The following is a 14215-nucleotide window of genomic DNA, read 5'->3' as shown; positions in this document are numbered from 1 at the left end:
ATTAAAACAAGTCTTTCAAATAATAATAATAATAATAATAATAATAATAATAATAATAATAATAATAATAATAATAATAATAATAAAACCTTTTTTTTTTCATTTCTATTTATATAATATTTATTGAATTGTTTGACTTTAATATTTAGTTGGTGTAGTTTTAATAAATTTTAAAATTAATCTCTACCGTTGATTTTATTTTTTATTAAATTTAGTTAAATAATAATAATAATAATAATAAGAATAATATTTTTTTTATTAAAAACGTAAATATTAATATTACAGCATCGTCTTTTAACCATTAAAAAAACTAATTTTTAATTTAAATATTATAAAAATTTAATAGGGACGCCAACAATGTCGGTGTTTGAGTTACAGATTCGGATTTATTATTATTATTATTTATTATTATTTGAATAATGTATTTTTGGAAGATTCTTAAGAAGGGAACATTTTTTTTGATACCGTTGCATTGGTTTGCAACACGTACACAGCTCATTAATAACATTAAATATCTATTTTTTACAAAATAATAATAATACTTTTTCTCCAAAAATTAGATGTTAAATAATATTTTGTCTAAAAAAAAGTTTTAAATAGTTTCTTTTTAAATAGATGCAAAGGATAGATGTTTATCACAAAACTCCTCAACCGTCCAAACATTTAACTTTGATTCATTAGAGACACGTATATTAATGAGAGGAGCTTTCGTTGTGAAACAAAAATAAGTCTGAATACTACCTGAAAAACATAAGCTAGATGAAACAACGAGCCCGAAATCCACATTTATGAGTCGAAAGGTATGAATGATCAACTTAGAATCAAGTTTATAATTTATTTTGAATCGTTGAACGATCATTAATTTAAACGTAAACACAACGTCAAAGAAAACAAAACTTCTGGTGGTTGGTGTCTTGGAGTGACTAGAAAGAAGACGTCCATTGATGATCTTTTAAAATGAGTCCATATCTATGGCACCATATTTGAAAATACATTCTTTCAAAATTTACAATATAGTCATATAACTTTCATGAAAGTTTTATAGTCGTTGCAGTAGTGACTTCTTACGTTCGCTTTTCATCCAACATTGTAATGAATTTTTATTCTCAACGGAATCTGCATCGTAAGGTAACGACCACATAGAATCAGTCCACAACTCAAGTGTACTGACTAAAACTGGAAAGAATATCACACAAATGAGGAGATGAGCATGGAGGTTTGTCATAAAACCTGCTCATTACCATCACTCAATAAAATACATAGGTTCAGGTTTGACATGAACAGAAGAAACATAGTAACAAAATCTCCTTGAAACATTTGGATAACAAATTCAAAGATGAAGGATGAACTTGGCGTCGCTCGTCGTTCAATCCGCACGAGATTGACCCGCCCGAGAAGAGAGAATGATACCAACAATAAGACCGTAGAGGGCAAGAGCTTCAGCAAAGATGAGGATGAGAATCATTCCAACAAAGAGCTTAGGTTGTTGTGCATTGGCCCTGAGTGCATCAAGTACAGAAAGCCGATAAAACATGTGAGGAAGGAGCTAGAATATGATTTGTGTAACTAAGTAATGAACCAGAAAGAGAACAGAAAATGATCTGTAAATCATGCAGCATCTTGCTATCATTATCCAATGCTCTAGAAGACAAAAAGTACAGATGAATGAAAGAAGAAACAAACACAAACACTAACACTAAAGGATGGGAAAATTTTGCAGCTCGGATTTCGAACTTTAAGATCTGGAACTGTAACAGCTCAGATCCACCGCTAACATATAATGTCCTCTTTGGGCTTTCCCTTTTGGGCTCCCCCTCAATGCTTTAAAACGCGTCTGCTAGGGGAAGGTTTCCACACCTTTATAAAGGGTAATTTATTCTCCTCCCCAACCAATGTGGGACATCACAGGAACAGTACAGTACAGTATAAGCCAGCATCAATGCCTAGTCCCAAAATTCTAGTTCAAGTAACTATTCTCAAATTCTAACCTTCTAACACATTCGATGCCAAAGCATAACGAATTCAAACACTAGATGCAATTATCATCCACCTTACGTAACACTTGCAACTTTGCACAGTTGTAGCGTTTATGAAATTCAGAACTCAGAAACATAGCCATTCAGGGTAATTAACAGCCAAAAGGGTTATAGAGAGTATAAATATTACCGAACACCGGCATCGCCAACAATCCCAATTGCCATTCCTGCAGAGAGACCAGCAAGACCACAAGCAAGTCCAGAAGAAAGATGAGCATACCCATCAAACAAATAGTATGACTTTGCTTTTGGGTTTATTCCAGTACTAATAATAACAGCGATGATCAACCCATAAATACCCAACACTCCTGCCATGACAACAGGAACAATAGATTTCATGACGAGCTCAGGCCTCATAACTCCCATGGAGGCCACTCCAACTCCACTCTTTGCAGTCCCATAAGCAGCACCCATGCCTGTAAAAACATAAAGAATTAGCGCCAGTTTCTTTATACTACGACTTCAATTGGATAGTTGGGTGCTCCAGTTCGGAAAAGATAGGTCGTCAACATGTTTATGCATTAATTTGGTGGGAAAAAAAGCACACACACACAACAGATCCCTATATGTTGCGATGGAATACATAGTACAAAAGGCATTAGAAGAAGTATGAACAAATTTTACCAAAAAGGCAAAAACCTTTGGACCATCTTCGAGAGGGCGAGCAATCCAGATTCTCAGGCTATTTCTCTCAGAGATAAATAAACACTGGCTCTAAATTGGATCGGAGTTTCCAGGAGTGAATTTTTTTTCGTCAGAATCTCACTTATTAGCAAGATCAAACAAAATAATAATAATAATAAATAAATAAAAAGAGGAAAAATAAAAGACATCTTTGCAGTCGGAAGTTTAGCATATCTAACCCAATGATAGAAACGGGAAATGGAATGAAAAATGAGAATAAAACAGTATAGGATCCAGTCCGATCGGCCACAGGATCGACCAAATTTCCCCATATCATCTCATTGCAAATTAACCCAATTTCTAAAAGTAGAACAGGAAAACAGATTCACGCCATTTAAATCCAAGAAACCAAAGAAAAAAAAATCTCCAAATTGGCCAATCACAAAAGATTCATCCCCGTCAACTGAGCCACCTCAAACTTCATTATCCCAATTGAATTCCCATCTTAAATCAAATTCAATCAGCGGACAAACTGGAATTACACCCTTAGAACTAATCTAATCGATCCATGCCGCATCGCAAACAGAAAAATGGAAAGTAAAAGAAGATATAGATGCGAAATTTACAGGAGAAAACAAGAGCAGCAGCGGCCCCAAGGAAGCCGAAGAACGGAGCAGTTTCATCGCCGCTAAAAGTAGACGCCATTGGATTAACAACCGATATTAGCTTCGGAATCCGATCCCGGTTCTCAACGCTCCGGCAAGCTTTTCTAGGGCTTCTTTTTGTTCTTCTCTAGATGAAGATATAGCAAAGCCGGTGATTCGGGAAATATAAGCTGGAGAAGGCGAGTAGAGTAAGAGGAGAGCAGTCGATGAATAAACTGAAAGTACCATAATACCCCTCCTTTTATCCGTATTTACCGTAAGTGATGTGGAACGTGTAGCCACCGGAACCTTGGGACTTTGGGCTGTGGGATTCTGGTTTGTGTTTTATCCAGGGACTTTTATGGAATATTTTAAAACAATACGTGTATATATTTATATTCATTTATTTTTAAAATTCATAAATATTTTTTTAAAAAAATTACAAAATTCAAGTATATTTTTATTAATATAGCGTATTTATATATTTTAAACATTTTTTTAAAATAATGATTTACCTTCTTTGCCAATATAAAGATAATTTCCCCCAGTGGAAAAAAAAATAAAATAAAAGGATTATTTATTTGCCTTAAAAATGAAAATCAAAATATAAAGAAAAAAAAAAATAGGTCCTACCGGGAGTCGAACCCAGGTCGCTGGATTCAAAGTCCAGAGTGCTAACCACTACACCATAGAACCCGTTTTGAGGTAGAAATTGTAGGTTATAATTAACTTTATTATTAAAATAGGTTCCTACCAATTTAACTCATAACTTATCAATTTTCACTTCATTAAATATTCATATAAAATATTTATAAACTTTATAATTTTAATAAAATCAATTTTTTGCCCTCAAAATTAAGTTTGACCAAGCCATAAATTATCAACACAAATATAGTTAAATTGGTTAAATTATTAATGACTTTCCTGACGTGGAATGTTTAGCCACGTTGGATTAAATGGTGTGTGATTTTCCATGTAAGTATTTTTATTTTTATTTTTTTTTTCACAAAAGAAATATGTGGCATTTATTTATTTATTTTGTTGAAAAGGACACGGCGCGTTTGGCAATAATTCCCAGATATATAATTTAAAACAAATAAATAAAAAGAAAAAAAAAATAGATGCCGAGTCAAACCGGAGACCGTTAGCGTGTCGGCTAATTTACAGGCAATGTCGGTACGATTTAATAGATGGAGGAAATAAATAATAATAATAATAATAATAATAATCCATATTATAAAATAAAAATATGCTCAAAATTATAACATGATTATATTAAATACATTGTAATTTTATCGTTTTAAGAAAATTACAATAATTCCACGTCAGCAATAGATTAATCAAGGATTGACCATGCCACATGGACTAACTAATATCTCTTGAATTAAAAATAATAAATTAAGATATTATTTATCATCGATGTAATTTAATTAATATAAAATCTTAATTTTGATGATTTAATAATTATGAAAAATATTATGTTATATTTATGAAAAAAAATTTAAAGAAAATTTGTAATTTTTTGTAATTAAAAAAAAAAGATTTGGAAATAGAAATATACCAATTAATATTACCCCACATAATAATTTCCTTTTTTTTAGAAAATTTAATTTAACGTGAAAGGTCTCAATCTAATATATATATATATATATATATATATATATTTATTTATTTATTTTTTAAAAAAAAATATATAAAAAACCATAATTTTCCTTTATTATTATTATTTTTGTTTCCATATATTTCTTCAATTTCTGTTCTTCAAGCAGCGGTTGTTCTTCCAATTCACCACACTTCGTCTCTTAGAAACTGCGATTTTTCTCTTAGGTCACATCTTCTGTTATTCTTTCGAGTTCGCTAAGATTAACTCCGAACTTGTTCATTATTGTTGTTTGTAACCGCGATTCGTCGTTTACGACCTCGAAATCTCCGTCGACCGTTGCAGCCAGCGTCGGAGTCAGTGTCGTATTCTGAACCGGAGGAATGACGCAGTCGCCGGATTTCGGAAGCGATTACACCGACGGAACTCACCACGTACAGTCCTTTTCGTCGACCTCTCTCTACTCTGCTTCGTCTCGCCGAGATGTTTATTACAGGTTCAATTTAATCTCTGGCTTATATCGCTTACTGTATAGTTAATATTTAGTTCTACAAATATCTGTTTCTGCTCTACTGGTCTCTGAATTACTTTCTTTTTTCGTTCTGATCGGAGGGGTGAGTGAAATTCCCCGATTTCTTGGTTTTTACCTTAATTTAATCGATTTCGAACTGATTGGTATTTCGGAAGTTGTGATAGCTCTTTGATACGATATGATCCGACTGATTTGGGTGTAAAATTTATTGAATTAGGTTAAATAGGATAGTAGTCGAGGGGAATTCGAAAGATTTAAGGTAACAGTGAAGTTATATTTGGGGTTTCTGCGTTTAAATTGGAATTGGGAAGAGTATCAATAGCTGTAACAGTGCAGAAGCAGCGCACTGATTGGCCTGACCTGTTTTGGAAATTCCTGTAGTTATTAGCATGATGGAGATGGCTAGTGTTCTTCGAATTTGATGAATTTATTTAACCCAATTATAGAGGAACACAGTTTAATATTGAGATGTGATGAGGGGTTATTGATTGAGCTTGAGACTTGACCTACCTGTAAACTTCCATCCGTAATAATATCACTCTGCCATGTGGTGGTTTGGATTGTATATTGCAGTTCCTTCTTTTTCATGTTTAAATTCTTCCTCTACTTTCTCTGGTAGCTAAGCGTGCTTTTATGAAAGAGTTTGACTAGTATGACCCTTTTGTAGATTAGGGGTTAATACAATCCCGATAGTATCGAACCTAAACCCAATTCCCACGTTCCACGAAGAGAACAAGAGGAACAACTACCCAATGGTGCTTTTACGAAAGAATTTAACTAATATGACTTTTTTTTTTTTTTTTTAGATTAGGGGTTAATACAATCTTGACAATATCGAACCTAAAAATCTACTTTCGGATGCTCTTTCTAGGGGGGAGGACTTTTGTAGATGTATATTTGATTTGTGATCCCGACTCAGAGGATGTCCCAAGAAGACGACCAAAGAAAAGGGTTATATACTTTCATTGAGATAATGTGCCTACAATCCTTCTTATAACTTCTTAAAAACGCCTTAGACTGATCCAGACAACAAATGAATTAGTCATGATCCTCTCATTTCATGACACCTTGTAATAAACAAGCCCTGTTTCTAGGGAGGAAGATAGAGTTGATAAATCTAATTGGGAATCCTCCAAATCTGTCACTGGCCAATCATATTTGGAAGCTAAACTAAAGTGGGAATCCTAATACCAATCCCATGGCTATCCCAGGATTCTTACCAACTAAGCTACCTCTCTGTGTATTATTTGCATTTCCTGACTTATAATGACAATGGTTTCCTTCATGCAGCTGTGGTGCTTGTGGATATGAACTGAACTTGAGCTCTTCTAACCGCAATACATCGACCATCGGCTCTAAGTATGGTAAGTCGATAAAGCGAGGGATCATATCGTTTCTAAACGTCGACGATAGCAGATTTACTCAGGTTGATGAACTTCAGTGTGTGCCTCATTTCTCGAAGCACTCATGGGGCTTATTTCGTCGAAGAATCAAGCTACTGTGTCGAAAGTGTGGAAACCATATTGGAAATGCTAACACAAGCCACACTTTCTCCACACCACTTGTTTCAGATGGATCAGATTCATCTTTGCCCAATGAAGTCTCTAGGTGTACGAAATATGAAGTTAAAATTCGTGCCTTACAACCCTCATCTTCACACGAATTTGACCCCTCAGTTATTTAAACACGAGACAAGGCTTTACTGAATGGGTCCTCCTCCGAGTGTGCTATTTACTTGTGAATAAGAATTGGGTCTGAAATGGAAGCAAGTGTAATTGAAAGGATTCACAGCTATTGTTCCTGCAAACTAAAGGATGATTTATACGAGGGAGTTGTTTCGAAGCTACCGAAGCATTGTTTAATGTGGCTTTATCGAAGTAACTTATAGGTTAAGTTACTTCTCTAGTTTGTATTTATTTGGGTTCTAAGTTTTTTGAACTTTGAAATTTCATATTCAAAACTTATAAAAATGACTCCATTAGATATAAGAACTTTCTATTTTATATTTAGTAGGCCCGGAAAGAAGAAATCATTAACTCATTTGATACAAAATTGAAAATCTTAAGGACCTATTAAATATAGACGTAACATAAAATAAGAACAAATTTAACCAAACCTCTATAAGCTCGCTCAAACCTTCTCCTTTGTTCTCTAAAACCAGAGCTCAAACAAAAGAGGCAAAAGGGGTAAGAATCAGTTAGAGCAATCTGAAAGATGTTCAGAACAGATACAAGTTGAGTTTCGATTTGATTGTCACCAATAACTTAGCACTGACACATTTACAGTTGAAATGAAACTGGACTAAATGAATAAGATCTTTTACATATCATCAAACAAGATTCATACATACTTAATCACATAAATCACATCACAAATACAACACTACGGAAACAAAACTGATGCCTTTCTCATTTCTTATTAAGAGTCAGTCAAATTCCAGTATTCGTGAATATAGTTGAAGACAATCTTGAAAAATGTTTAATAAAAGCAAACCAGAATCACAAGACAACCTAGGAAAACGTAGTGGATAATAAATGGAGAGCATGAATCCTGGACAACCAACCTAATTCCAAGGATGGATAGTTTCTCCATGTCCAAGTTGTGCACAACTTCATCAGGCATATAATTTTTTGAGGTCTTCTGAGAATTCCTTCCTAATTATTTCTCTTTTGAGCTTGAGAGCTGCAGTAACTAGCCCAGATTCTGGAGTCCATGGGTTAGATAGCATTTTGATCTTTGCAGGGATCTCAAACTTCTCTAATCGTGCCTTCTTTGCTTCCTGGTAACAAGTATAAAAACATGAACAATTTATACCATGTCCCTTTCTCTTTTAGTTTCTTCAACGAATACCAAAGGAACTTTGCTATTTATATTAAATTGCCTTGCATTCTTTTCTTCATGGGGAATGGGGTCAAAGTTTTCACCATTAGCTAAATAGGCACGAGGATGAAGAAACCTTCTCTCCCCCGAGTTTTTTTTTTTAAAAAAAACATATACATAAAAAGAAACCCGAAACGTAAACTTCCATGGAATATTTGTTTCTGTTTCAAGAAGTTTCTCTTTAAATGGGAATTTCCCTTGAGAATAACCATTCAAATAGGCAATTTCCAAAAAAAAGTTATTTTATTTAACCACGATTAAAAAAATAATAGTAAACAAAGAATAATTTTCCACGAGAAATTTCTAACCCGATCCCTACAAAATTAAACGATATTTTGCAAGGATGGGAAGTTAAATGGGGGCAGGGATGTGTACATCCTAGGGAGGAGTTAAAATAGATGAACAACCAAGGGCTCTTGTGGTAAGCACAAGGGGCCTAGAGATGAGATTAGATGCAAACATGAAATCCAAGTCAGAATACACATACCTTTATGAGTGATGCTTGCACTTCCTTCACTACTTCTTCTTTAGTACAGAGTTCAGCGAAATCACTTGCATTGATTCCTTGCTTAGAAGCCCATTCTTCTACAGCATGTTGAGAGGCCACAACAAGAGCCACACAGAAGCTATGGAAGGGATCGGCGTGCAGCATTATATTGTCGACATATGGGCTAACGCTGAGTGCGGCTTCAACCTGTAGGAAACATTACTTAGGAAACAAAGAAATTGATATAAAAAGTAAAAAGATGTAATTTGCGTGTCATACCTTTCCCAAGGAAACATATTCTCCATGTTGAAGTTTGACTATATCCTTCTTACGGTCAATAATTTCAAGGCAACCATCAGCATGAAATTGCCCTATGTCACCAGTGTAGAACCACCGCATTCCCCTCTCATCGACCTTTGCAACAAATATAGATTGCATCAATAGCAAATTTGTGGAAAGCATACTACAGGTATCAACACCAGCAACAAGGAGACTTTACCTTGTATGATTCGCTAGTCTTTTCTTCATTCTTGAAATATCCAAGTGTTACATTTGGACCGCCAATTACAATTTCTCCCCGTGGCCTTGGCAAATCACTACTTAAGTATCCACCTTCGGGCCAATCAATCAACTGAGAAAGTAAAACAAAATTCCTTAAGGTTGACCATCGGAGAACAAATGCGATGATCACACTAAAAAGCATCTAACAGAAATGTCATTGGATAGAGAAAATTAGGCGCAAAGACTAAGAGCAGTGGCCCTTGCTTTACTCGTTAAACTCAAAGCCAGCAAGCTCTATTTCAAGGTTTGGTATATTGTTTGATCACTTTTTCTAAGTCTCCAGTGCTGGACGTAATACAATCAGGCCAGTGCATTTGATGAAAAATACAGCAGCAAACTATTTTTACCTTGGGCATTCTTGGTTTTTGTGCAATTTCTGTTGAAAATGACGGACTTTTTTTTTTTTTTTTTTTTTTTTTTCAAATCTCAGATGTTAGTATTATAGATGCTATGCACAGCATACTTATAAGTAACCTGTAGCACTAGTATACTGATAATGCATAGATACCTTAACAAACGAGCAAGGAAGTGGAGCTCCTACTCGACCAACGGTCAAGTCATCAAACTCAGAGAATGTTCCACCAGCACAAGTCTCAGTAAGACCATAACCCTGCCCTATTGGAGCACTGAAAATAGGATACCATGAGATATGCAAGATGGTAACTGCAAGCACACATGCATGTATGGTAAAATGATGGACCGTGAACGTAGTTTTAATATCTATTATTGGTTGTAGGACTGTAGCATCTTTGTCCACAGCCAAATTATATCCGTCACGTGTAGCATTCATTAGCATTTATTTATTATCAATAGTCATGGATGGTTTATGCCGCATATATAATGGAAACAACAAAATAAAATGCCAGTGAAAAATATACACTAGGCTAAACCTCATCAAAACGGTTTAAAACCCTATATGCATCAAGACAAGCACATTATTCGGTATCTCTTGTGTAATTTGTATCCAGATTTGATATCAAATAGTCCATAGGCATCTGAAATTTAGAAATCCAGCAGTAAAGTTTAATTTGTTTTTGGACAATTGTCTGTAAGACAGGTGAACTCTGACAGTAAAAGCCTATGGCATTCATAAGATTTGCATGTCATACATACTTGAGACAAATGTTGATGAATCTTTGGGTATCACCAGAAAGGGGCGCCCCTCCAGACAACAGAAAACGAAGGCGACCTCCAAGAATTGCTTGAACCTTTCTAAACACAAGAAAGTTCCATAAAAGCTTTTCCAGACCCCAAGCCCCAAACCAACTACCATTCATGGCAGATAACCTACGAGAATATGCCAAATCAAACAATTTCTTTGCTAATCCACCTGTCCCGTTCACCTGAAATCAGAAGACTCATCATTATAACCACCAAATCAATGGATAGCAAAGCATGAGTGTTCAGATAAATGGCATATGAACAAAAATATGCATGCAACATTGACAAACCTTTTTAAGAACCCCTTCTCGAACACGATCTAAAATTGCTGGGACAGCCGTCATCACTGTTGGCACAAGAGCAGCTGCATCGCCCTTTGTCCCTCGCTTAATCTTGTTAGATGTATCGGTAAGTGTCAAAGGAGACCCATAACCAATAGCACATCCAACACCAGCCATTACATTCTAGGAAACGAAGATAACATATAAGATTTAGTCATAAAACAGCAAAAGTGAAAAATAATTTGAATTCTACTCAACAGTAAAAGAGTAACATAAAGCTACCAAACATATGAAATTCGAAGAATACAAACCTCTGCTGCTAACTCAAGGATATGAGCCATGGGTAAGTATGCGAGATATGTATCCTTCTTCCCGAGACCAGGAACTATAGTCATGACAGCAGAAACTGTAGCCAATACATTTGCATGTGTCATCATCACACCCTGTACACACGGCCATTATCAATAAATTATTAGCAGCAGTTGCAGAACAATGTCAACTACAAACAAGTGGCAGAAAATAACAAAGGGACGCAGTGGAAAAGAAATCAAGCTCTACAGAACCTCAAGGTATCAGTAAGTTAAGGAGAATCATTGTGTATCTTAACAAAGATAACATTCCAAGATATACTGAGCTCTCAAGTTTCCCAAGTAGAGAGAGAATACTCATTGCAGAAGCGTAGGAAATATGATACATTAACATAATATTCAGAACTTTAAATGCAGTCATAAAGCTTAAAAAATAAATTAATCAGAAGGGTAAAAAGAAATAAAACTCGAGTATGTGGTACGTACGTATGTGTGTGCAAATGTATATATGTGTGTGTGCATAAGTGCCTACGTACAAACATAGATGTTTCCCACCTTGGGCAATCCAGTGCTTCCGCTTGTATACATTATAACTGCAATATCAGCTGAGATGGGTAACTCAGCACCCATGTTAGTTTCTTGGCCAAGCATTTGAACTTTAGCAAATGAGGTAATTTTCCAGTCCCCGTTCTGCTCAGAATTTATAATGCTTTGAGGAATCTCATCCATACATACCACATTCCTCACTGTCTTAAGCTGTCCACTGATACCTAACAGTTTATTCAACTCTTTCTGGCCACATATCACAGTCGTGACTTCTGTCTGGAGATGAAAACGACTAATACGATCACACATCATGTATAAATAATCAAAAGGGTTCAATTCTATCAAAGTAAGATATTTTAATTTCAGGAATTTGCAGGGGGACAACCAACAAAACAGATTCAATATGGAGAGATAGAGGGCAGAATTTGAGAGCAAAAACATATTTTTCATAAACAAGGCTGGTTTCCTGATCCAGTTTAAGAAAAAAATTAATAATGGTTGCACAATGAATGTGGAGAATAAAAAATGTAGCTTCATTTAACATTTGCGCGGAGCATCTGTGCATGCTTGCAAATAAGAGAGAGAGAGAGAGAGAGAGAGAGAGAGAGACGAACGGGAGAACCTCATTCAGTGAGTGACATAATGCCTCTTCCCCTAAAGATGCATAGATAGTTACGACAGTGATATTGCGCCTAAAGCATCCCTGGAACAAGAAAACACACAAGCCATATTATATAACTGCAATAAAAGAAAAAAAGAAGCTAAATGTTGCTAGAAAATTAACCTCACAAACTCTTGGTGAATATTTATAAATTAACGTAGAATAAAATATCAGAAAATGCATTGACAACATTTCTTGACAAAAGAAAAAATAAATCTCAAAACTTATTCCAAATATTGATGCAAGATACAACAAACAAGACACGAAAGAGAAACACCTGCAAGGCAATAAACCATTCTTCTCTAGTGTCAGCAAAGATTGCTGCACGTTCTCCTTTATTATGCCCAATTTGTACGAGACCAGAAGCAAAGCTGCACACAGCTTCAAATGTTTGACCATAAGTTAGCCACTCGTAATCACCCAAATGAAACTTCTCAAAGGATCTTCCATCTGCGGTTATTTCAGTTTCTTTTGAAATCAATTTCCGGGTTCCGAGTAAGCGTCTGTCTTGGTGCTGCTTGCAAGAGTACTCAAAGAGTTCTGCAAGAGTGAAGATTCCTTCCCATGCTGTTTCCACAGGCTCAGTGCACTTACTGTTCCGAACAGCAAACCCAGGATCCCCACCAGCATCGACAGGCAAGCCTCTTTTCTTTGATTTTTTTGAATTCCGGAAGAAAAATGTAGCTACAATAGGTACCAGAACACCAACGATATATGCGCTCATTTCTTACAGACTTCAGGCACCGAGCGTAACTAAAAGATGAAAAAAAATAAGCTAAATTCAGCAATATCTTTTAGAGAGTATCAGTCAATCGCAAACAACGAATGAACCTATATGAAGACTCGATCTGTCGCTGCTGATTAATAACAACGAAAATAAACAAAATGACTAAACCGACATAGTCTGAAAGTCCGAAAGTTCTCCTTTTAAGAAAGCTTCGACGAATACACTTTTCCAGATTCCATCCAAGCACCAGCAGGCACGTCTCACACGAGTAACAACACAAGCGACGACAAAAGCCAAAAACAAAATTCCCTCACATAAACGCAAGGAAAATCAAAGCAAAGCAATAAAGTAAAACACCAAAACAACACAGTTCGTACCGCAACAATCGAAAACAAATCTTTCCAAAAGCAAACGAATCAAGCATACATACCTTCAGCTTCTTCTCTCGCCGTCGATACAACCAACAACAGAGAAACAAGAGACAAATTCAGAGGTACAACATTGACCAACACGAAAGATCAAGACCGAGAAACAGATGCGTCGTAAAAAGCAGCTCAAAACAGTAAAATCCGAGTTTGGAGGAAGGAAGCGGAACAATTTATGAGTGGAAACGGAATCAGGCGGAGGCGCCAATGCAGAAAGAGATTGAACTTTCAGCCTACGAAAGCGAATCAGCAGCAGCTTAAGCGAGTTTTCTATGATTTTCCAGAGCGCAGCAATGAATGAAGGAATGATGGCGAAAGCAGGCTGAGACTAAGGGCTTTACCATACGGATCGACGTTGGGGTATGGAACAGGGCGACTCTGACCGTAGGAAAATGGGATACGGAGTGTGAAGTGGGATAAATTCCAGATTTCTGATTTCAATCCTGGCCGTTCATGGCAGTTATCCGACTTTTTCCGCCTCTTTTTTTTTTTTTTTCTTTTTTTTTTTTTTATTTAATTTTATTCTAGAAGAGTTTTTGTCAATAGCGTAAGAATTAATCTTTTTTTTTTTCTTTTTTAAATATAAGAATTAAAATATTATATTCTTATATAGCAAAGATTAAAAACAATATCAGCAATCCAACCCATCAAAACTAGTATTTTATATTTTAAAAAACCAAATTTGTCAGAAAAGTTTGAATATATATATATATATATATATTAAATAATTAATTATAAGGTT

General features: G+C 35.4%; 3 protein-coding genes and 1 non-coding gene across 6 annotated transcripts; 1 reads left to right on the top strand and 3 right to left on the bottom strand.

The window, feature by feature from the left end:
- Window positions 1-1074: 1074 nt before the first annotated feature.
- LOC111787861 (V-type proton ATPase 16 kDa proteolipid subunit) lies at window positions 1075-3505 on the bottom strand. The gene is made up of 3 exons (XM_023667935.2): window positions 3287-3505; window positions 2167-2452; window positions 1075-1499 (listed from the first exon to the last, which is right to left on the bottom strand). The coding sequence occupies exons 1-3, from the start codon at window positions 3363-3365 to the stop codon at window positions 1367-1369; spliced, it is 498 nt and encodes a 165-aa protein (XP_023523703.1). The 5' UTR covers window positions 3366-3505; the 3' UTR covers window positions 1075-1366.
- Window positions 3506-3928: 423 nt separating this feature from the next.
- On the bottom strand, window positions 3929-4000 carry TRNAQ-UUG (transfer RNA glutamine (anticodon UUG)). The gene has a single exon. It is a non-coding gene; the product is annotated as a tRNA-Gln (tRNA).
- Window positions 4001-5028: 1028 nt separating this feature from the next.
- LOC111787860 (uncharacterized protein At4g08330, chloroplastic) lies at window positions 5029-7298 on the top strand. Of its 2 annotated transcripts, XM_087121391.1 has the most exons (3): window positions 5029-5400; window positions 6308-6387; window positions 6727-7298. In XM_087121391.1, exons 2-3 carry the CDS (start codon window positions 6359-6361, stop codon window positions 7118-7120), a joined length of 423 nt encoding a protein of 140 aa, XP_086977517.1. In that variant the 5' UTR covers window positions 5029-5400; window positions 6308-6358; the 3' UTR covers window positions 7121-7298. The 2 variants fall into 2 exon arrangements, with proteins under 2 accessions (XP_086977517.1, XP_023523702.2); XM_023667934.2 differs by lacking the exon at window positions 6308-6387 and having other exon boundaries at window positions 5031-5400.
- Window positions 7299-7823: 525 nt separating this feature from the next.
- LACS9 (long chain acyl-CoA synthetase 9) lies at window positions 7824-13861 on the bottom strand. Of its 2 annotated transcripts, none has more exons than XM_023667931.2 (12): window positions 13479-13861; window positions 12599-13074; window positions 12283-12363; window positions 11670-11936; window positions 11118-11249; window positions 10816-10989; window positions 10478-10707; window positions 9873-9990; window positions 9303-9434; window positions 9083-9217; window positions 8804-9010; window positions 7824-8215 (listed from the first exon to the last, which is right to left on the bottom strand). In XM_023667931.2, the coding sequence occupies exons 2-12, from the start codon at window positions 13043-13045 to the stop codon at window positions 8051-8053; spliced, it is 2088 nt and encodes a 695-aa protein (XP_023523699.2). In that variant the 5' UTR covers window positions 13046-13074; window positions 13479-13861; the 3' UTR covers window positions 7824-8050. The 2 variants fall into 2 exon arrangements, with proteins under 2 accessions (XP_023523699.2, XP_023523700.2); XM_023667932.2 differs by lacking the exon at window positions 13479-13861 and adding an exon at window positions 13153-13441.
- Window positions 13862-14215: the final 354 nt, after the last annotated feature.

Source organism: Cucurbita pepo, chromosome 2, assembly GCF_057944985.1.
Source record: "Cucurbita pepo subsp. pepo isolate OVF chromosome 2, ASM5794498v1, whole genome shotgun sequence".
In the NCBI taxonomy this organism is placed as follows: Eukaryota; Viridiplantae; Streptophyta; class Magnoliopsida; order Cucurbitales; family Cucurbitaceae; genus Cucurbita; species Cucurbita pepo.
Note: the sequence above shows the minus strand (reverse complement) of the source record. Positions and strands in the feature narration are given on the sequence as shown.